Source organism: Mycteria americana, chromosome Z, assembly GCF_035582795.1.
Source record: "Mycteria americana isolate JAX WOST 10 ecotype Jacksonville Zoo and Gardens chromosome Z, USCA_MyAme_1.0, whole genome shotgun sequence".
NCBI lineage: Eukaryota > Metazoa > Chordata > Aves > Ciconiiformes > Ciconiidae > Mycteria > Mycteria americana.
The window spans coordinates 47,579,397-47,603,030 of NC_134396.1; the positions used below are offsets into that span (position 1 = coordinate 47,579,397).

A 23,634-nucleotide genomic window follows, 5' to 3' on the forward strand; every position below is an offset into this window, starting at 1 on the left:
ATTTTAAGTGAATGAAGAGATGCCTGCCATGTGTGAGTTTAGCCAAGCCAGCTTGAGCACCCAGGGCTACTCAGGTGCAGCTGCTTTCTATGTGTGTTTGCATTGAGCTACCAGGACATGCTACCATCACCCCCTCCTGCGGGTGTAACGCTAGCCCTGGTATCTCTGCCCGTTCCTGAAATGGTCAGGTGACAGGTGTAATGCTGCCGTATCAGTACTGCTTATGAGCAGTGATCTTGCCACTGCAGAAGAGGTCTTGCTGTGCTTGGGCTTCTCATTCTTTTGGGTTTGAGTTGCTTTTTATAGGTGTATTTGGTTAATTACTTCAGTAGTTTCCTGATGTGTCCTGTCTGCTGTCCAAGTCATCTCTCCAACAGACCAAAGAACAGCTGAATAAATGCTTGTGCTGCTACCAAGAAGCTTTGGAAGGAGGAAAAGAAAAGGAACAGGCAGCTGTGTTTCTATTGTTGATGTGCATCCCGTCCTTCCCCTTCTGCCAAAGCCTGTCATGAGGACAAGAAGGTGGCAGGTAGATAACCTTCTTACCTTTTCAGAGCCATGGTGCTTACACACATCTGTCCCTGCTCTAGCTTCTAGCCATACCATGAATATGAGTTTCATTCCTGGTTTTACTAGAGGACAGTGAGAACACACTCTCCCTGTACATCATAGCATATGGTGCTCACTGGCTCTGCTGGCTGCTTCTTGCACTGGCAGTTTCTCTGCTGCAAAATGAGACAAGATGACCACTTGCAGGTACCCACAGCCCAGGTGCATGGCCAGTGTGGAGGGCTATAACCCTTTGCAGCACTGTGCAAAGTATATAACCCTTTGCAGTACTGTGCCAGCACTCTGCTACCAGTTGAATGGTAGTGCCAATCATCTTGATAAGTTGTTTTAGAGGTCTAGCCTGCAAAGCCCCTAAGCTCAGCTGAAGGCTACAATAAAAGGAGAGAGTGTTCAGTATTTAAAATGGGTAAATGAAAACCAGAAACATCTGTTTTTAAAAACACATTTTCAAATGTCAATGTTGATCATTCTTTAGCTGAAAGATTAAAAACTTGTATATTGAGAATAGAAAACTGCTTGGCTTCTGACATTCAGAGGGAAAATGTATGAGAGAGATTTGTTGTAGGCGAGATCTGTTTTTTTGTTAGAAGGGGATGTCTGGACAAAACCCCAAAAGTTGGATGAGTTCTGCTTGTCATTAGCAGTGTCCCAGGCATAGCTAGGTCCCTTTCAGAGATTAAATTTTCTCTTTTGTCACTGCGGAAGGAAGGGGAAGATGAGGGATGACTTGGTCTGGGGCAATCCAAAATCACTACTCATGCATCACTAACAACAGCTAAAAATATTACAGCAAATGATTTCAGGAGAGGCGCCTGCTGCTGAACCAGAGCCACCTAGCACACCCAGTAGTTCTGTGCATTTGCAGTAAGAGCAGTGCCTTCCATCCAGGTTAGTCTGTATTGACTTTCTCATTTCTTATTTTAGTTGCTAATACATTGGTGGCTCTATGCTTGTCTGGCCCATGCAGGCTAAAATTTATAGGGAGAGAAGAGGAAGGGAAAGATGAGATATAACCCACTTTACTGAAGGATTGCTACTCAGCAGCCATGGCCTGAACATGACCCTCATCTCCTGGGCTTCATATCCCATGCTGCCAGCTTTCAGCTGTCACTTTATAGCACAGGCCTTTTAAAGCAGAAACCACATGTCCTCATATGTTTGGAAACACCTGGTGTACATAGAGATGCCCCCCTACTCCAACAAATGCTAGCAGTCTGTCACCATAGGAGTTTCACCTGTTTTCTGTTCCTCAGCTCCCATGCCTGCCTAGCAGATACAAACCATGCAGGGCAATGCTTTCCCATGCTTTGCCATGGTGCACTTAGTCTGGGTAGTGCTGGAGCTGATGAGATTTTGCAGTGACTTCTAGAGGGCCCCTTTGCTCACAAGGGTCCTCACGGAAAAGGACCTAGCCATGAAGGCCCCCTGTGACGCCCCCAAGTCTTGGGCCAGTTGTGGAGACTGGGGTATATGACTCCATTGTACCACCTCATCATAGCATCCCACCCATCACATGATCCCAGCAGGTGAGTTGAGAGGTCTAGGCATAGGTTAGCAGTCAGCTTAAATTTTACTGAAATAGAGGTGTATAGACCCAAAGATTAACCACTATGCTTTGCAAAGAGTAGCTTGTCTCCTGTATCAGATGGCAGCATCCACTGTAAGAATAAGCACAGAGCACCACTCAAAAAGGTCAAAAAGGGTCCCTCAGTGATTTGAATTCGTAGGGAACATGCCTAAGTGTGGGTATTGTTTTGAAAGAGGGTGGGGATAGCAGAGAAGAAAAGGGCAGAAAAAAACAGAGGGTAATAAAAACCTAGCTCATAGCCTGAACCAGTATTTTAGCATGGCCCTAAGAAACGTGTATAAAATATATCTGAGCAACAGAGGAAACAGTGTTTATGGTGGCAGGCAGATATCATTTCATTTGCTTCCTCCTGCTCGCAGAAACAGAGCTTCGTGAATAAACATGGTACATTCCTGATATCTCCTCCTTGCTGGAACAGTGCTTGGGAGGCTGTGTTTCTGATTCATTCAGGGACACTGTGTTTCTGATTCATTAACACCGAATGGAGTAAAACCAGCAACATTTGTGGTTATCAAGTAGAGGAATATTGGTTGGTTCAGCAGTAACCTCCAAAGGAACAGTAACAGTAATTTCAAGAGAGGATAATTTTTTTTTCTTTGTCCTCTTCTGACAGAGAGCAGAGCTGGAGTTTGGAGAATTTTTAAAAGCTGTTTCTATTTCCTAATACACTGTCACTTTAGGTCCTGTAAGAACAGTGTGCCTACTGGAACCACGCCATTACAAGGGTACGTGGTCGGTTTGGAATATTTTTGTAAGAGGACATAATGATTTGATGAATTTTCAGTGTTTGTTTTGGCTCAAATTCTTCATAAAAGTTTGGCCAGAAAAGTAGGAGAGAAAGAGGTAGCTGGGGCACTTCTAGCTTTGTATCAACATCTGGTATCTTAACCAACATCAAAAACTGACTGCTGAGAAGGATGAAAGCTCTCAGTAGTAAAGGATAGATCTGGGATAACCTCTGAATGCTGACTCCAAAGTGCAGTGGTCTGGAAAGGTAAGGACATTAACAAGACAGTTCCTGGTTTTGCCGAAGTCCAGCTATATTTGCTGATAGAAGGAAAAGAGCAGCAACATATTAGAATTCTGTGCAGTGCCTGCATGCATATGTCTGACTGTGTACCAGTACAGATGAGCTTAACCTCTTCACAGCACCTGTCTGGCTTCCAAAAAGATTTTGGGAACATGCAAAATCTGTTACAGATGGCCTGGGGAGAAGGCAGTAGTTTCAGGGTATGCGCAGGTGAGTACGGGGATGCCACTGCTCAGGGAAGATGGCAGACATGACATCTACACCTGGACTGTATGTCTAAAAAATGGAACAGCTTCTACAACTGCTGGTTGCCAGTAAAGTATAGGCATAGCAGTGTAGCATTTGTATTGCACATCCTAGCGATGTCCAGCACTCAAAAGGAGGAGTTCTAGTAAAAGTTTAAACTGATGATGAGCATTTTATAGCATATTTAGTTGTGCTTAGTTCAGTTTAGCTCCAAGGCCAAATACAGTTCCCATAGGAGGGAGCTGTCTCTGCTAAAAATTCAAGACCCGCTCTCTTCCAGTGGGATGCTTGTACTCCATTGCAAAAGCTCTAAATGAGACCCACTAAGCAAAGCCATCTGATGTTCCTGATGACTTGAAGTTCGCTTGTGCTGTTCCTCAGTGCTTTGGACACTTCAAGCTGGACTGTGAGACACCGTCAGTAGGCCTGGGAACGTGGAAGGATTCAGTTCACAAGAAATGTTTATGTGGAAATACCATTTCCCATCTCACATCCAGCATCCACAGGAGTCCCAGAGCATCTAGCATCTAGGATCCACAGGAGTCCCAGAGCCTTTGTGTTTTCTAGTCTGTTATCGTGGCAGAACAAGTGTCCTTGGTGCAGATGCCATAACAAAACAGAAGAAGGTAAGTATGCAAAGTTCTTTCAGGTCTTTCCTTATAAATTAGAAAGCAGCAAGACTGTCTATCTCTGTTTGATTTTAAAAGCTTTCTTTACAGATCACGCTGAACACAGCCAGTAAGCAGCTCTATAATGTGTTGAATGACTACTGAGCAAGAGGAGGCAGAAAAGCAGCAGTTAGAAAAGAAAGTGTAGTGGGAGGCCCGGTGTATAAATTTAACATTTGAGCATGTACGCAATCACAGTTCCATATTTATCTTATGATGACCGGACTGATCCAAGCAACTGGTTTATGTAAGTTTTATACCACTGTGGTGACAGTGTATCTTACCTCCAAGTGTGAAGCTGAACCATCAAACCAACAAGGAGCTAGTGTTGCATGTAGTGGGGTGCCCAACCTTGGTAACGACAAGTCAAAGCACCATGAAGCAGAGAACCCTTCCTCAAATTGATGACGCCTGGTAGGGATAGCACTGAAACAAGTAAAAACACTAGTTCAGTGAGCTTTCAGAAGCCCACAAAGGGGTGAAAGATTTCAAGGAGATTAATGGACTAAGTGGTTCCTAATGTAACAGTTTTACCCCTGAGGAGCTCTCCTCTAGGATGTTGCTATTCAGTTTAGTATCCTAACTTGTCCCACTCCGCTTCAGACACTGAACCCTTTTACAGTGGCAGGGAGAGGAACTGCACAAGGCCACACAAGCATCGCTTCCCTATTTCAGAGGACTTTATTACTTCCAGGCACAAATTTTATCATATTATGATTTCATGTTGGGAAAATTCATGAATTTTTCTGTTTCTCACTGTGGCTTATACAATGGCCTAATTAGGTATGAGATCTGGGTCGCTAATCCCTTGCCTGGCTCTGACCTTGAATGACCTTGGGTAAGTAAATTTTCATTTCTCAACTTACGTTTATCCATCAGGAAAATACTGATGTTGAATTTTTTTTTCCTCATGGCTTTATAGGAAGTCTCACCTATGGATTATTCTGCTGCATGGGAGAGAAAGAATGAGAAACTCATCATGGCAGGCTCTGCTCTTAGGGACAGAAGGATCCACCCACACCAGAACTTTATAAACCTCACTAAAATATTTCTTTCTCATTCTGCCTGTGGAATAACAGCATGAGGGTTTGAGAAACAGTATCGTTCAAAACAAGGACAGTATAGGTTATTAATTATCAAGGTAATGCTAAGAAGGCTTAGGTAATTGGGCTTGCACTTAAAGTAAGGTTTATCGTTTACGGTTGGACTTGATGATCTTAAGGGTCTTTTCCAACCTAAATGATTCTATGATTCTATGATTCTAAGACAGTCTTTCCTACTTGTGGCCATGACCTTGTAAAGGACCTTCAAATTCTATTATGCACCTCTTTCCACACTCAGCCAGAGTTGCCACATGGTCATCTCTGGGAGCCTGGGTGTCTTACATTTGCAGTATTTGCTGTATTTGCAGAGGAGGTAATCAGCAAAATTCCCACTGAAGGATATAACGCAGGTGTGTTTTACATACTGTTGCACATGCAGGCATATTCTGATGTGATTCCAAAACTACCCAGGCTTTTATCTATACTGTCTCATTGGGTATAGATACTGGCCTTAAGGCAAGAAAACAGTATATAATAACAGGATTACAGTTTTAATTTGGCCTTGAGCCTACAAAGATGGAGAGAGGCCGCAGAACTGCTTGGCTGCCCCAGGCACCAGGGGTGTTTCAGAAAAGTCGTGTGCTCACCAGCATGTGCTGGACCATGTGCACTCAAGGGATATCCGTGAATAACACTTAATAGAGGCAGGAAAGATTAAACCGTTCTGCAACTGAAGTGTGGGGAGATGAGGTGATTACCCCAAGGTCTTCCATGACCAAAGACTGAATCTTCTGGGTCCCAGTAAAATGCCTGGGTTGCAGTCTGTATTTTACCAGATGCATGGGAAGAAGCTCCTATGGGAGGCCACTGTGCCAGAAATAGGATAAAACTGAGCACAGGCCAACACACCATCTTAGTGCTCAGAGGCAGAGTTACGTACGCAGGGAATCACAGCCTCACACAGAGGCAAGATGTTGCTAGCCAGCTGAATTACCAGCTTGCAGGATAGCTTCCTCTTCTAGGGACTGAAAGGTAGCATCAACCAAGAGCACCTAATGGTCTCTATTTTGCATCTGGATGAGACAATTGCCATTTGCATTTAAAAATGCCGGTGCTAAAATAAAGTAGTAGGACCCAGATGACCCACTGCCCCACTCTGTGCACTGTTGCTGTGAAACGCTGGCAAGGTAGGCATTGCTTCGCCTCCAGAACTTATCTTGGACATACCACTTTCATAGTTAGGTAGTGAGTTTTATGACAGGTGCAGATTTCTCTTCAGTTTCTTGTCATCTCTGGTATGCTTCTTGCAAACTCCTTGCACGGTCACTGACTCTTTCCCTGCTTTCAGAAGCAGTGAAGCCATTGGCTCCCATCGGTCAAAATGATCCCCAGTTTCTCCTACAGGTTATCCAACGCAGAGGTATTGCTTGCTTCCAGTGAAAATGCCCACAACCCACTGGACTTTTAGACAGACTGGATCCAAGTTACCCTCTCAGTAGGCACTGTGTTTATGTAACTGCATGTGGCCAAGGCAAAGATGGAAGTGAAGCAGGTGGCCAGAGTACAGGGGACAGAAGTGTACACATGCATGTAAGAGGGAGAAGCAGAGGCTATATAATATGATTGGCATGGGAGGGAGGTGGTGCAAGGAATGAGGTTGGCACTTCCTCCTTTCAACACTTACTGTTTACTCCTGCCTTTCACTGCAGCTTGTGGCTTTAGGCCACTGCAGCAGCCTAAGCATCATGCTTAGGCCACTCTGGCGTGTGGGCCCTCACGGCCTTCAAAACAGACTTATGAAGAGGTACTTCACCAACGTGAATATACAAGAATTGCAGGGCTGTGGCAGACATATGGGGGCTGTGGCGTAAGATGGTGGAGAAATGGAGGTGTTGGACTGGCAGAGATAAAAGATAGAGGAATGCCATGAGCAGGGTAGGAGATGAAAACATAAAGGAAAATGAAGGCAGGTGGGAGTAGCATGGACAGAGAAGGTGAGGGAAATGGTGCTATTCTGGATGAAATCTGGGGGAAGGGCAGGAAGTCATAGTAAGAAAGACAGCACAGAATCAAGACGCTTGATGTATGTACCCCGTACATCTGAACCAGGGAAGGAACGCAGCCATGCTGCAGGTTTTTCACTCATCTCAAGACTAGCCTGCTTTCATGACAGGGCAGGAAACAACCCTGACGGGACGAAAAGTTCTCATGGTGCGGAGAGACGGAGACACTTGTCTGGAGTGTGATGACACATGGCACGTGGGGCCTCCTCCTCCTTACTGAGCTGGAGCCGGACTGGAGGACACTTCTGGCAGGAGTACTCTGCAGGCCGGGGAAAGGAGAAAAAACGATAAGGAAATAAACCCTGTGCCTGCCCTGGAGTCCGCAGCGAGCCGTTCCCCAAAGCTGGCAGAATGAGTAAAGCCACCAGTGATTGAAAAATCCGTTCGGGGCATGCGCACTAGCCTCCCTCTTCCACTCTTTCCCCTCTCCTTTTACATAAAAAGCTGATTAACGCGTGTCCCACGGGTCAGACCGGTCCTGGTGGCTGCCCCGCACCGCCGGGCCCCGTTACCTTGGCCGCTTCCTTCCCCCGTCGCCAGCCCTCTCGGGGCGCCCCGCCGGCGGGGCCCGCCGCCTCCCCGGCCCGGCAGTCCCCGCCCGGCAGTCCGCGCGGGAGGGCCGCCGCCCCGGCGGGGTATTTCCTCTTCCTCCCGAAGCGCGGCCGGGGCGGGAGGAGGAGGAGGAGGAAGAAGAAGAAGGGGAAGGAGCCGGGAGCGCTCCAGCGCGGCGGGCAGCCCCGCCGCCGCCGCCGTCGCTGCGGCAGCGGGCGGAGCGGAGCGGGAGGCGGCGCCAGCAGCCGGCGGGGCCCGGAGTCACCGTGTCACGGCGCCCGGGAAGCCGCTGCCGCCGGATCCGCCCCCCGCAGGGCGAGCGAGGGAGGAGGGAGGCCGGCTCCTCGCCGCCTCTTGTATTTTTGCCCCCTTCCCGGCCCTGCCCCCGGCCCCTCTCCTCTCGCACCGGGGCTCCGTGCGTGCGGCGGCGGCGGGGGGCCAGGCCGCAGCGGCGCCCGAGCAGCCCGCGGGAGCCCCGAGACGGGCCTGGGCCGCCGCCTCTAGACTAGGATGTCCCGACATGAAGGTGAGCGGCGCGGGGCGCCAGGCCGCGGCGGCGGGGGCGCGTCCCGGGGCCCGGCCCGGCGTTAGGGCCTGGCGCGGCGCCCTCTCGGGCGGATCATCATGGCGCCGCCGCCGCCGGGAGGGGGGCCCGCGGAGCCGGCGGCGGAAGGAGGCCTGGGCGGCGGAGGGCGGCGGCCGGGCCCCGCTCTGCAGTGTCATGGGAGGGGAGGCGGCCGCGGCCGTTACGGCCCGTCTCCCCGCGCGGCCTGCAGCGGGCCCGGCCGCCTCCCCCGCCGCCCCTCCGGGCGCGGAGCCGGGGCCTGCCGCCGCGCGGGGCCGGGAGCGGGCCGGCGGCGGGCGCGGGCAGGGAGGCGGCGGGGGGCTGTTCCGCCCCTCTCCTGCCGCTCCTCCGCCTGGAGGACGGGGCGGAGGGAGGTGGGGCCGGGCCGGGGTGCCCGTGCGGGGCGCCCCCGGCCCCCGGCAGGCCCGGCCGGGGTGGGCGGCGGCGGCCTGCCGACGTGTCGGCTGCTGCGGCGGGTCAGGCCGGGCACGGCGCTCCCGGCGCCCCGGGGGGGCGGTGCGGCAGGGGGCCGCGCCGGGAGGGCGGCCTGGCACCCCGGGGGAGCGGGCGGGGAGCGGGGCCCCGCTTGGTGCCGGGGGTCGCGCCCGGCGGGTGGGGAGAGGGGCCGGGCCCCGGCGCGGGGCCTGGGGGAAGAGGTGTGCGGGCAGCCTGCTTGGCCCTGCCGAGGGGTGGCTTGTGCGCTGGTAGCCCCGGGAGCTGCCTGTTTTCTCTCTGTTTTGTCTTGTGGCAGAGGAGACCGGTGCTGATGTAGTGGTGTGTTTTGAGGCGTTAAGAGAGGCCACCAGAGAAACGTGGTTTGTGTGTTTGCCCTGGTCCTGCTGTGTTTACTGCTGTGGGCGAGTTCAGTGGATAGTTCAGAATTAGTCAGAAGGAGCAGGATGCAGAGAGAGCTGGAAGCTAAGAAAGGAATTTCTACAGGAAGAAGATAGGAGTATGAAAACAGGAGAGAAAGTAGCTTGATTTTTCTGTCCTTTCTTACCAGGGGGTAAGGTGCTTGGGCTAGTATTGAAATACTTTGTAAAACTGGGGTTTGTCACCTAAAAGGATAACTTTCTGCCATGTTAGGAACTTAATTCAGCACCTGTCTCCATTTGCTCTCTCTTATCTAATTTCTCATTTCTCTGTGTTATCCGATCTTAAAATGTTTTGACAGAAATGTTATAGGAGAATTCAATATTTGTGGATAATAATACTGGTTTCTAGTTGGTAGCTTGGTGCTGGACAACGGTATATATGATGGATTTTCGGTGTGCCGTCACAATATTTTGCAGACTTCTTGTTTATGCAAGTATGTGTGCTTCTGTATCAAAGAATTGTCTTACCCAAATCCACTAGCTTTTATTTTTTTTTAGGCTAAAATTTAGTAGGGACACCAAATTCTTACGCTCTCTCTCTCTGTGCCCCCTCCCCCCCTCCTTATAAAATACATATTTTTTCCCAAGAGAGTGGAGATGCTGCAGTTGTTTATGATTAAAGATGGAGTTTCTAACAACAATGAATGAAATGAGCATTGATCACAAAGTCGTTGTTAGTGATGTTGTGGGATTATTCAGTCTGTACATCTCTGCTGTGATGCATGTATCCATGATACTGTCTTTAAAGTACAGTAGTAGAATACAAGCTTTTCTAGCTTGAACAGGTTGAAATTACGGAAGTGATATTGTGTGTTGTTTTTTAGTGTTTTTCAGTGGTAAGTGAATGAACTGTTATAAAAGGTGGTGATGTTTGCTAAAAAGACATTTCAGTCTTGGAGCAGCCTTTTTATTAAGACAGAGGAAATTTGAAAGTAGGTTTCCTTGTAAGTATGTTTCTGATGAAGGCTATATCATACATTTGTCTATTGTGTGTTAGGTTCTGTTTGTAGCAGGGACAATTATGTTCCCTTGCTTGGATATTTGTTGATATTTTTAGAAGAAGTTACTGTTAACAAAACCAGGCTTAATAGTCTCTTTCCGAAGCAGATTCATCAGTGTTTGTTCTTCCTAGACATGCCTAGATAGAAAAAACAGAAATAAGTGTCTGTCTTTCCTGATAAGTGAGTGTGGGTTTTGGTAATTCCATATTGTGGATGTGGAGTCCTCAGGTGTGTGTGCGCACTCACATATGCGTGAGTGAAGCCATGAGAACACTGTGAAATTAAAACTGACATCTGTCGCTGTATCCTTGTGATAAATTTTTATTAAAAATCTACTCTGTCTCTTAATTTCTCAGTGATTCTCCTCTTACTTCACACTTCAGGTGTTTTGTTTTGGTCAACTTTAGTTACAGGGTTAGAATAACTCATTAATATGGGAGGCATGCTTTTCCAACTTCATGGAAAAGAGGTTTGGAGACTTAATTTTGTTAGAAATCTGGAAATTCTTAGAAATGAAATATTCAAAAGAAGTAATTCTTGTTTCAGATATGTATGACATCATTCAGAGCTGACAGTTTTTGATCCAATGTAAATAGTTTGGGAAGGGCTGTGTTGGAAGAATATGGTATAGGGAAAAAGCAAGCTTTAATCATGTTCAATAAGTGGTATCTCTTCTGTGTGTTTCCTCTAAAATGGTCCATCCTCAAAAGTTACAGACAAGGTTTATTGATTGCTCCTGACAGAATCTGGATGCTGTACCAGTTTTATGATGGGAAAGGATATCTCTGGAAGGGCAAATGCTGGAGAAGTTGGAATTCCAAAGCCTTGGGACTTGAAATAGGCCATGAAGCATCTGATGGAGATCTAAGCTTACTTTCCATCTGGGTTTCTTGATTGTTTTCTTTGGTGTAATAATCAATACAATACAATTGGTTATTTAAAAAAAAAAAAAAAAGAGAGATTTTGTTATCCTTCAGAAAAAGTGTTACCACAGCCTGCCTTTTCCCTGTGTTCTCATTTCACACGTGAGCTCTGGGCTCGTGTTTCTCCCAAATTCTGGAAAATGGGCACAACTAGAACTTGAATTATTGTTGCTCTTTCTTGAAATGTTCATTCAGTGTTTAAGAAACTTTGTTGGTAATACTGTCAAGAGTAGCTGTTAGTGTTTATCCACCTCTTGCTATTGCTAGTTGCTTCTAACTTTTCAAAACCATTTTTGTCCTGTGATTTGGTGTTAAGAGACTAGCTATTCTCTGCCTTTGGTTTTCTAGAATACAACATGAGGTCATCCCCTGGTCTTCGATTTCATGTTGTTCCCTTTATAGGAGCGACATGCTGTGTTTCTCGGGGTTAGCCCCTCTGTTGAGGGGTATGTGGTGGTGTAATATTTGGCAGCCTACAAGGGGCAGGTAGGTAATTTTTTTAATACTCTAGAAAGTATAGCAGAAGGTATTTTTTATATTACAGATTTTCTTTCTGTGGACATGCATCTGGTAATGATTGTCTCATATGGCAGTAGACACCACCTAGGACAGCAGAAAAATAGAGAATCACAACTTCCAGAAATATCATTAGAAGACCATTTTTTGCAACTTTTTCTGTGAAACTAGGTTGCTGCAGCATTACTGGTGATACAAGGGCCTGGCTTCAGGTTCCCTACAGCTGGCAGCTCCAGAGAGCTGCCAGTGCCACACTGCCTGCACCACTTGGTTCTTGGTCTCGCACACTGTGCACCTCACCCCCAGCCCCAGTTCCATACTTTGTTTCTTATTTTCACTAAGAGATGTATTTTTTAAGCTTCAAAGAGCTAGCAGCAGTGCAAGTGGTGGTTGTTTTTGATGGTGCCCATTTGTCAGCATTTCTTATGAATCACCAAAGCTTTGCAGTTAATCCTAGTCCCATGTGAAGTAAAGTTGCAAATGGATGGTGGTAACAAAGCTAGGAAGGGATAGCAATGACTATCAGGACCATGTGGAGTTTCCAGAAGTTCTCTGCTGGCTTCAAGCTCCTTGTATTTGAGGGAGCTGGAGTCTCAGTGCTCCTCTGCTTTGTATGTGTATGTATAAGTGTCTTGCATAGAGATCTTTAAATCAAGTGCTTATTTGTAATGGAAGGGTAAATAAGTACGTCTTAAAAAGAAGTACATCTTAAAAAGAAATACACAGAACTTGTTTTTTGAGATTCAAGAAATCTGGGAGTTACACCTGAATATGTACCAACCACTTGAAAACAGCTAATGTAAGGGTAATGTTAGCTCCAGTCTTCTAGCTGTGCAATGAACAGATTGGGAGTCTGGGCTGATGACATTTTCTGTATGATCACGGTACAAAACATAAACAAAATTTTATCCATAACAAACTTTTTGAAAACATTAAAAGCAAGAGTAATTTCTGCCCCTTGTAATTATGCAATAGCTGTCATACTTCACCAGCAGAAGGGTAGTATGGACTTCTGTCAAGACAAATAGCATTCAGCAGTTGATGCGTAACTTTTAATATTTTGTGTAGTGTCAATTATAGAATTGCTACTAAATACAGAATTAATCTATTTTAGTGTGTAAAGCTCTTAATTCAGGTAACAAGAGTACATATTTTTCATACAAAGTACTCAAGATACTGTGTTGGTGAAGTATTGCATTTGATAATGAAACATGCATCTGTGAGACCAGTTACAACTTGCTGCCTTCTGATGCATTTTAATACTTTACTTGCATCTTCTCCAAACATGGAATTTTGCTATTCCACAATACAGAATAATCACAGTACAGAATACAGAACTCTTTCATATGTTGCTGCTCCTTAGATCTGTTTTGTAGAAAATAAATCCAGATTAAGTTGTACACCTAACATAAACCAGTGAGGTTTTTTGAATTTGGACTAATATTTGGCAAAGCATTTTCTAACTGTATACGTCAAAGTATTTCATACTGTTGTTAATCTTACTCTATGGTAGCATATTAATGCATACAATTACAGGTGTAGTACAGTATCTGAAAATGAGTTAGTGTGATGATTTAACTAGTGAGAGCTATGTTTAGGCCACAAAAAAGTTAATGTTAAGTGTAAACAGCTGCAAATGTGATTAAAAATATTGGAACACAGTAATTTGTTTTATTATTAAACTGTTTTTTGCTTTCAGTAAGAAACTGAATCATCATTTAATAAAAAGAGCTGGACACATCAGTGATATTTTAACTGGCAAGATACTGACTGGTTTTGAGGAAGCTAGATTTTCATTTTAGAAAAGGTTTCTGGTTCTGATGGTTTAGGAAACATACCGTGTGTGAACCAATACGCTGCTGTCCCTGCAGAGTCGTGAACAAGGTCCTCCAAAAATATGTGCTCCAAAAATATGTGTGAAGAGAGACCATTTTTTCTCTCAGGTTTGTGATAAGAAGTAATGCCATGGATCAAATATTCTTTGGGAAACAGGAGAAAAAGATTAGATTTAAGTGATCAATGTTGAAAGGTTGCTAGACAATATCTTAAGCAGAAAAACTGGAACAGAACTGTGATACTTTTAACATTATTGGATGGGGGTGAAGAGAGAAGACAATGGTGAAATAACTTACTAACAAATGTTTGTTTGAACTAGTGGTGACTAGAAGGGGATTCAGGGGAAGTTTAGAGAGCTATGCAAGTTGCTTGAGCAGTACTGGCCAAATGAAATTCATACATGTTAAATAAAAAATAAAGCTTTTCAAATACCTTTGCATGTTTACATTACTGATAACATTTGAGGAAGAGTTGTGGGTGTCACTCTTTATAGTTGCATCTTTATTGTTGTTACTTCGGTTACTGTTAAGAAATACCAAAACGGAATAGTGACTAATACAAAAAGTGTTACTACATTCAGGAAGCTGCTGGACACAGCAGTAGATTTGAGGAACAGCACTCAGGAGTTGGGATGTGCCAGAATTTGGTTGCACAGACAGCACTAATTTAACCTTCTTTGAGTATCTGCATTGTGTAGTTACACAGCTGCATATTATCTACTCCACCCCTGCCTCCTTTAGGGTGTGTTGGAGGGTTTTGTATGTTAGACCACTGCTCTGTGTTTCGGAGCGTACACCAAATGAGCAGGTAGAGGCATTACAGAAAGAAAGGATGGTCGAGGTGTTGACAGTGGAGTTTTGTTGTGGAAAGTTGGATTGACTCTCCTGTCCTCTGCTGCAGAGTTCATGTGAACTGCTAGGCATATCACTTCAGCAGGAATTCACAGATGGCTGTTAGCTGCTTGTTCCTTATGTTATGAATACCTGATCTGGGATTTGGGATCTGGGCATTCACAACCATGACTGTAGTAACTGAGTGATAAGCTTTGAAAAAACACTTCACTCTAGAAAATCAAGGATTCTGAAAAATCCATCCTTTTGCATCTCAGATTGGGCAACTAGATTCAGTGGACTTGCAGTTTTAATCTTTGCATGCCTTGGTTTCCCTCTATTTCAAGAGAAGGAAAATACTGCTTAAAAGTGCTGTTAAAATCAATTCATTGATGTTTGTGCTGCACTGAAATGCTATAGAGAAACGCATGCAGGGAAGAGGCAGTAAGAAAATCCATAGTCAATGCAAATTTTTCGAAGTGTGTGCAAATTTTTCGAATAAAGGCTCAGGCTGACCAGTGATGATAAAACAAATAGAGACTTTTCTGTTTGTTTACTGAACGCCATATGCCCCGGTGCACTGAGTGAGGTGGCCTTTTTTCTAGAAAGCAATATAATTGTGTTAGATTGCATTTCCTATGGATTCTGATCATGGATTGATACTAGGATCATCTAGATCATACTACATACATTTTAATATGAGCAAGGTTGTAAGTTTTCATGGTTTTTGTTCTTGGAATCACTTGGGCTAAATCCTCCACATGCAATGCATTCTTTCCTGTACAGGATTTAGAACAGATGAGCGGATCTGGTAGCTGTAGGTTCTGAAAATGGAGTTGTAATGGAGAAGAGGTATACAAGCTTAACTATACACAGCAATATTGCTCACTCGTACAGAAACAGCATTGTAGGGCACTGTGAGCAGTTCAGTCACATTGAGTTCAGAGAACTCAAAAAGAGTGCTGTTAGTGATTCAGGACACATGTGAGGGGGAATTACTGCATGGATGGAAATTGAAAAGGTATTTACCTCAGAAAGGCAGATAGGAGAGGGAATCTGAAAGAAAGGCATCATCTGTGTAAGAGTCTGTAATCTCCCTTTCTGAATACAAGAAGATACTTTATGAACTCAAGAGGGTGATTAAAACTGAAGTGCTTTTTCATACAGTATGTAATGAGATTGTGGGGAATTTTTTCACTGAAGGTTCTTGAGGATACCTAGTATCCAGATTAAATAATTAAAGCTTTGGATTTTATCTTAACCTTTATACTGCAGTCCCCTTAACTATTTCAGATTTGAATGTGGCTGTCAAGTATCTCAACTCTTACGTCCCATTTGGTTCCTACACCTTTCCCTGAAGCATCAGCTGAACATCTGCTTTGAACTTACTCCTATTGGCTTTTGTACATATGGTCCTTAGTTATCCACATCTTTATCTCTGCATAGCATTATTACAATTCATTTTGACAGAATGAAGACAGACCATTTTGAATTCAGTGTGGAGCATAGAGACAAGCTCATTAGTTTCACTGTTTTAGAATGTGTGTAAACCAAAAGTTTCAGTTTCGAGCTATTTAAAAAGTTTATTTGGCTTATTGACACTTACTAAGTTGATAAGTGAGGTCTGTACTAAGTGAAAATTGTAGGGCATCATCACAGAAGTGTCTTAGCTTTAATACAATTTTTCACTCACAACGGCTCTTCATCTGTAGGTCTCAGAACTGTATTTCAAAGGTGTGTGCAAGTGATGGCTTGATTTCTACCACTTGAAGTCTTTGGTTCTAGTTTGGAATTAACTTTTAAGTGTGGATTGAAGTCACTGGAGCCTCTGACATATTTGGAAAAAAAAAATCCTCCCCCCCCCCCCGGTTTGTTCTGAGAATGTAGTTTTAATGAGTGTTGGGGGGAGGATGGATTTGTTTGACGGAATTTTTATCTTTTTAAATGTTAAAATATTTAAATAATTTTTTTAGGCATAGTCTGTGATTTGCCTTTGTACAAGAATACCTCTTTTTATGGCCTATTTGTCACCCTGCAGTGAATTTCATGAGTAGGTTAATTCGATCGTGATTGCTTTATTTGGAGCTTCTACGAGACTTTCTCTAAAAGTTGCACCATTTTCAGTTGGAGACCTGGGTAAAACTTTTTTATTACAATTAAACAGGAAACATGGACACAGGAGACCATGATGTTTCTCCCATTTGCACGTGGGATATCAGGTAGAGATTTTATGTCTTGCCAGAAGGCACTCGAAAAGTCTCCTAAAGATAGGAATTAGTTGTCTTGTAGTCCATTGCGGTGAGTTTTATAGATTCAAGTCCATTCTTCCAAATTCTTGACTCATTGGGACATTTCAGTGGCATATACTGTTTGCAGCTATCACTTCATACAGCTTTCCTGTAGTATTTTAAATTTGTTTTTAATTTCAGTGTTCACATAGAATTTCACATTTTTACCAAAATACTATTGATCCTGTTCCACATTTGATTTTGATCATCCCACTGTCATCACTGACAAAATCCAGCTCAAGAAAGACATTAATTAAAAAAAAATCACAGTTTTTGAAAAATATATTGCAAATGTAAGATGAAGCAACAGGCAAAGTTTAAAAAAAAAATCGTAACTCCATTTTTTTTTTTTTTTTTTTTCTTACCTCAGGTCAGATTTGGTCTTCCCCCATCACTTCTGCCACTTCCTGGTGCCAGATTCTTTTTGGGAGGCAATGTTTCTTGTCTTGACTGACAAGAGGTGCTGTCTCTGGTAGGATAAATTATCTTCTTTGCTTTCCTTCTTTTTGTCTTTGATCTCTTATCTTTCACCCTTTTATTTCCTTGTCATTGTTCTTCCTTCCCTTTGCTGTGCTCTCCCTCTCCTACTTTCCTCCTTACAGTGCTCTAGGGTGGGATTTTAAAAAACACCAGGGGAAGCTGTAGACCCATGTTGGGTTCAAGTCCAATAGAAGTTTAATGCCTGCCTCTGTAAGCCTCTTTGAAAACCAAAGCTCTAGTGTTTCTTGGTAGCACAACTAGCCCTCGCTTATTTCAGAAAATAAGCTATTTTCAGAAAATTTCAGAAAATAAGCATTTCAGCTATTGCTGAAAATGTTTTTAGGCAGCGGTTTCTCCGACCTATTACAGAGATGGATTTGTGTTTTGGTTTTGTTTGTTAGATGAGACGAGGTGGCTTTACTAGTGAAAATTTTACTTAACTAGTCTAGGTTATGACTGATGAATTCTTTAATTACTTGTTCAGGAGAGTCATTGTTTACAAAACTCTTCAGTAACAGTTGATTCGTAATGTAAATGGTATTTAAGGTCTGACTTATGTTAGCTTATTGATATTAAAGCAGCTGATGTTCTTGGCTGAAGGTGATTACTATTGGCCAGCTCTCTTAGACTAAAAAAATTATCCTAAAAAATTGAAAGGATGAGGTGAAGTCTTTATGTATAAACAGTTAGTGTAGAAATTAGCATGAATTAATGTGACAGATGGGATAATGTGGTTTCAGAATATCAATATTCATGTTAGAAATTGGTTTAAAATTACAACTCTAAACAAATTCTGCACTTCTACAGACCAACAGACTTGCTCTCCAGATGCCTGATACTTCTGGAGGAACTTCATGGCAGCTTCTAGAAGTAAACACATGGGTGTGTGCCTAGAACAACATTAGAATTATTTGGAGGCTGAATGGAGGCATCCTGGAGGTAGCTGGTTGGAGAGCAATGCTGTGAGCTGTTAAACAGGTGATAATGCTCTGGATACCTATCTCAAGTATCCTAGCTCCAGCAGCAATAGATCATATAAGATTTTCAAGGTCAGAAATGCCTTGGGGTATAGTAATGTAAAGACTTCTTGTGTGACTGCCACTAACTTCTGTCTTTACTTCCAAATAAATAATTCTGATAGGAACCAATGTTCAGTTTTACTGGTAATATATTTTTTGCATAACTTATCAGTTTGTGTGTGTATTAGCTGTACATGCTTAGAAATCGGTGTTCATCTAGAATGAATTTGAAACTGCTGGGAGCCTGACTATAAACCTTTGTCAATAGGACTGTCTTTTGTGATAGTTACAATGAAATTAGCTCTGAAGAAATCTGTGGGTGTGGCACAAAGGCTTGTCTGTGCCTAGGATACCATCACCTCACTTTCACTTCAAGGCATATGTTTGAATTATTGCAAATATTTGCATATACTTTTAATATGGGTAGTAATGATGAGATGTGCCCAACAGAAATGATATTTAGTGTACAGGTATTATGTGTATATCAGTATGCAAGCTGAGGTGTGGATTGTCTTCTGCAAGTGGAAAATTTCTGTAGTGAGAAGCACCTTGTGATTCACTGATGAAATCGGGTTTGTGAGAGCAGCTTCACCAAGAGTAGTAATGGTGCAACATACATCATAACTGGACGTAGTTCTACCACTGCAGTTTCCAAAGTTTCTTCTGACTTTATCTCTTTACTTTCTGAAAGTAAATAAGGCCACTAACTTCAGCACCTGAATTATTGTTAGTATTACTTTTCACATGTCCAGAGTAGATTCTCTCCCTAAATCTAGCTGTGGAAAATGAGGTAAGATTGGGAAAGAGAATTCAGGATGCCCTTGAAGAAAGACACCTAAGTTTTGCAGAAGTAAGCTGTAGAGAATGCAGAGCTCTCTACGTCATGACTAAACTTCTTGCAGTCTAGATGTGCATAAGATAGCTCAGATGATCTTAATTCCATACCTGTCCCCTGGTATCATTTGTACTGTTCTGATAAGATGAAGATGTCAGTAAGTGTAGTTTGATCTCTGATGGTACAAATGGAAGTTGGTTACTTCTGCTGTAAACAATGACCTTTTTTTTTATTGTTTAGACTTGTATTTGTTAATTATATTAATTAGATATCCTACAGATTTAAGAAGACGGAGTAGAAGCTGTGCAGAGTGTCTTGACTCGGGATGAGGTCAGGGACATTTTCCACCTCTCTTCTCCCTTGGTTATTTTCCTTTTGGAAAACTGCAAAGGTGAATAAACCCATTTGCCCTCATGAATGCAGAAGGAATGGATGCTATGATCTGCAAGTATCTTCTCCCAGGTTGTTTTGGCATAAGGCCTGTGAATTGCCAGGCAGGATCTGACAGCATACCAAGTGTTCCTTATTCTGGAAGACTTTTGTGAGGAGCTGAGAAAACAGCTTGAGATTTTGCTACAGAAGAGTGGTTTTATAAGTGAAGATTTATAAGTGAAGATTCCTTAGAATAATTGACTGTTATTAGTCAAATTTGTAGTGGTAGAGGTTGCTATAGATAACATTATTGTGTTATTCCAAACTGCTGTCTGAAGTTTATTTAGAAGCAGTGGATCTGCAGGATGCAGATTCTCAAGTTTAACTGATGATGCCACATTAAAAAAAATAATATAAATGGAGGATTTTAATAGCTTTGGGGGTTATTTTGTAGTCTGTTATGGTATTATCCAGCTCTTAAGTGTTGGAGCCAGTTACTGGGAGGTGTCATTCTCATTGTACCTCAAAGCTCAGTTAATATTTTGTTCCTGGAAGCATTAGGAATTCAAGGAAAATGACCAGAAAGCTGAAGGAATGGATTGTTGAGAATTACATGCCAGAATACAGTTATCTAGCCAAGAATAAAGTACTTTGGGGTGATAATTGATTGAGGTGCAGGACTCCAGACTCTTGCTTTGAGGAATACCATAATGTATTTTTTCAGAGCAAATATTTCATGTCAGCAGCTGATGAATACAGTTTGTAGTGCTTGCATTAAACTTTGCGTTGAGCTTCTTCCAAACCTATTTTTCCTTTCTTCTAATGTCTTTATTCACAAATAAATGCTTTTGAAGAAAATAGATACTTTCTTAATTTATGTAATATGACATTGCATTAAATGTCCTTAATCTGTAAGATGACACTGCCTGCACGCCCTTCATAGTGCTAAGGATTTGGAGATCTTGGCAGTGTTTAGCAATTGTAAAGGTCCATACTGTAGTTTTTTCCAGTTAATCTAGGAACTCTAGAGAAGCTGCTGGGACTCTGAGAAATGTCTCAGAAATGAGAAACTACAGAGGAAATACTTTGAATGATCCGATGACCTATATTCAAGACAAAGGAGACCTTAGGGGTAAAGAAGACAAAGAAGTTGTGTGTAAGTAGTAGGGTTGTGAATCCTTTTCTTTTCATCCTGCAACAATTGTAAGGTGTCTTCTAATTGTACACAAGAAAAATGAACTATTGGCTGTACCGTAGGCTCTAAGTTGCTGTATGTGGGTGTTACCTGTACTGAAAGATGTCTGCAAATCCAAAAAAAGCTTCAAAACTTTACCTGTAAAATATATTTTATGTGGACGGTATTTCAGGTGCAGTGTCATACCTCTTTCTTCCTGAAAAATTAATGTGGAATTGTAAACTTTGGGATGGTGAGAGGTGCTGAATTGCTTCCGAGTTTCATTGCTCTGAGAGGTGTATCAGTGAAGTAAGGTAGCTGCCAGCTCTAGCACATGCGGGAGAGTCTAGAAGGAAAGTAGTTAATGCTTACTGTTTCCTGTAGGAGCTGGTGTGTTGTAACAGTCGATAGCTCAAAAAACCTTTTAAAACAACAGTTGGTTGAAGGTTGTTCCAGGAATGTGGACGTTCAGTTCTGGTGAATGGGCTAAAGATACTTCTTCATCCCTGCTGCCCAGTGACACTACCTTGAAGATTGCCAGGGTAAATGGTTAGAGTTTCATGCTCGTACCCAACATCAGTTGTGGGTATCTGTAGACTAGAAGGCTGTGCTATTTTCATGGTAAAACTAGTTGCATGTTTGACGTGCATTCCCAAATCAAACTTGAGAATCCAACAGAGTGTGCAGTGAGACAGTCTTAAAAAACATTTATGTATTTAAAGAAGGTACTGACTACAGAAGGTGCAAGGATGAGGGTGAGAGTTTTTGCTCCTAAACGTCTCATCTGAGAACTTGAAATAGCTCAGCAATTCAGTGGGTAAAAACTACCTTTCTGCATAGAATTCAAGAGGAGTCCAGTGGGAAGTGCAGAACAGAGCTTATAAGTTAGTCTGAAAATGTAAAGAAAAAATTGTGGTTTTCAGTGTTATGAGTGCACTGTGTCTGTGCTTCCAATATGCAGAAATTGAGGTAAAACAGTAAAAATATCTCTGGTGTCTCCACCTTCCCCAGCTTCATTATCTAGGTTTTCTTCAGTAGTATCTTTGTATTATAGCACTCAACTTTTTTTCTAATAGGCAGATCATTTAGAAACTTCTTTCAGTGAAGATCTATGAGATTTGTTCGTACAGTTGGTTTTTCCCTTATCCTTACAGTACTGTTTTGTGCATTTTGTAGCTGTACCATGGCTTCTGAGCCTGTAGTAAGGAGTAGTGAGACCGAATGGGTTTTGACTCTCCCTCTCCTTGTTTCTTAAATTATGAAATGAGGTATGTTTTATCTGTTTTGATAAAATGCTGTATTATTAGGCACCTGCTTTATTCTTACAGTTCAGCAAATAAAGAAAAACATGTCTATAAGTTGCTGTCTGTTATTTTCATTTAGAAAAATGTCTTTTTTGTTAAAGCTCAATTTCCAAATTTTTAGAACTCTGTGGGAAATAAGAGGGTTTTTTTTTGTAGTAGTAGTTCTTCAGTTGTTAAATTAGGTTCCTGTACTAAGTATTCCCCTGAAACTGTAAATTTCAGACTGTTTTCATCTGGCTGTTGATTCTTTGTGCAAATGAAGTTTTCCAAATGTTTTTGACGTTGTTTAATTCTGAATGTCTTGTTCTAGAGCAAGGCTGAATGACCCTGTCTCCTATTCAGTAAGGATGAGGGGCTGCAGAAGGCCTTTGTCTGAAGCAAGGTGATGGGAATTGTGGTACCTGTCTGACTCTTGTGGTGTAAGTCAGAGTGCTTGGCAATTTGCTTCATTAAAATTTAACATGAGGATTTGAGAGATCCAGGTTTTGGCAGGATAGAACAAAAATCTCATTTTTTGGTCTTTATTCTGCCTTTTAGTGTTTCTACCTGCAACAAAACAGTTACATTGAAACCGTGGTGATCGTTTTGTTCAGAGTTGTTGTTTCCCCCTCCAATTGAAAATAGGTGCTCTAAATACCAACCTTAATGTATCTTCAGTTTCTATAAAGATAAAAATAGACATTGTTTTTTCTCTTTGAAATTGTAGGCAGCTGCTTTCAGTTCTAGGAATAAAAATGAACTCTCCCTTCCTGTCCTCAAATTTCTTAATATGATTGGGATTTTATGGCAAAATAATAGTGAAGCTGATGAACTTATATTTCATATTTTCTACAGTAAATTGATCCCTTCTTATCTGGTTTGACAGATTTATGATTTTTTTTTTTTTTCATACTTGTCCCAAGCAATGCTTCCCTCTTTAGTGTGTTGGATTAAAAATCCAATTGTGTAGTGTTTTTCCTGAAAATCAGGTTTACTTTGAGGACAGGTTTGAACAGAAATATTTTTAAAGCGGTTTTTCTTAAATTAAAAAAAAACCCCTATTTTTCAAGAGATTGAGCTAATTGTAGTGAAAAGATTAAGTACTAAAGATTCATGAACTGTGATCTGTAAATTAGTGATGGCTTTTAGTGTTTAGTGATAGATTGAAAGCTATTTAGGAAAATGATCTGACTTATTATTTTCAAATAGTTAGGGTGGTTAGTAAGTTATTCTGAAAAGTAATTTGGATATATGTGTAAAGGATGGATGGGACTGCCAGGGAAGCGTTCAAGAAGGCAGTATTCTGATAATCTTTGGTTCTTTATGCATATGTGGTATAAGAGGAGAAGAAAAAAGAAACTAGAAGTCATAAAGCTAAATGAAACTCTTCCTAATGAGATGAAGAAAGAGAAAGGTAGGCATTTGGTATGGCTGGCAAATGGCTGGGTTGCCAGTCCAGAGAATGTATGAGCAATTAGCAAAGAAGTGCGTGCCATGGAGAATAGGAAATAAGGGGAGAGAGGAATGGAACAAACTCAAAGTCTGACTGAAGTAGGCATGAAACCTTTTTTGCTTTAGGTTGCTGCATTTCCCACAGCACTCTTCTGGTGTAGCTTTCACATCATAAGCAATTGTAGTTTCTGCAGGCATGTTGTCAGCCTGATAAGATGTTCTCTGTAAGAAAGAGTGGGAGTAAAATTGGTTGCCAAGGCAGTCTGTTTATGTTCATAGTAAGAAAAATGCCTGAGAAAGCCCAAAGTAGAACATTGCTACTACTTAACTGAATATACTGTAGGTTTCTAACCTCCTATTGCCATTTTTAAAAATAAATTTACATTATCCTTCTGTCTTGTGTTCAGAGAAATTAAATTATTTTT

General features: G+C 42.4%; 1 protein-coding gene and 1 long non-coding RNA gene across 3 annotated transcripts in view; one reads left to right on the forward strand and one right to left on the reverse strand.

Moving 5' to 3' along the window:
- Positions 1 to 2,376: 2,376 nt before the first annotated feature.
- Positions 2,377 to 7,493, reverse strand: LOC142421814 (uncharacterized). The gene is made up of 3 exons (XR_012778981.1): positions 7,237 to 7,493; positions 4,387 to 4,528; positions 2,377 to 4,027 (listed from the first exon to the last, which is right to left on the reverse strand). It is a non-coding gene; the product is annotated as an uncharacterized LOC142421814 (long non-coding RNA).
- Positions 7,494 to 7,688: 195 nt separating this feature from the next.
- LOC142421810 (E3 ubiquitin-protein ligase KCMF1) overlaps positions 7,689 to 23,634 on the forward strand; it is a 52,498-nt gene continuing 36,552 nt past the window's right edge. The window contains exon 1 of one of the 2 annotated variants that reach the window (XM_075526906.1): positions 7,689 to 8,286. In XM_075526906.1, the coding sequence (XP_075383021.1) occupies positions 8,271 to 8,286 (16 nt within the window). In that variant the 5' untranslated portion in view covers positions 7,689 to 8,270. Of the gene's footprint in view, positions 8,287 to 16,998; positions 17,067 to 23,634 lie in introns of those variants that run through there. The other variant, XM_075526907.1, reaches the window with a different exon arrangement.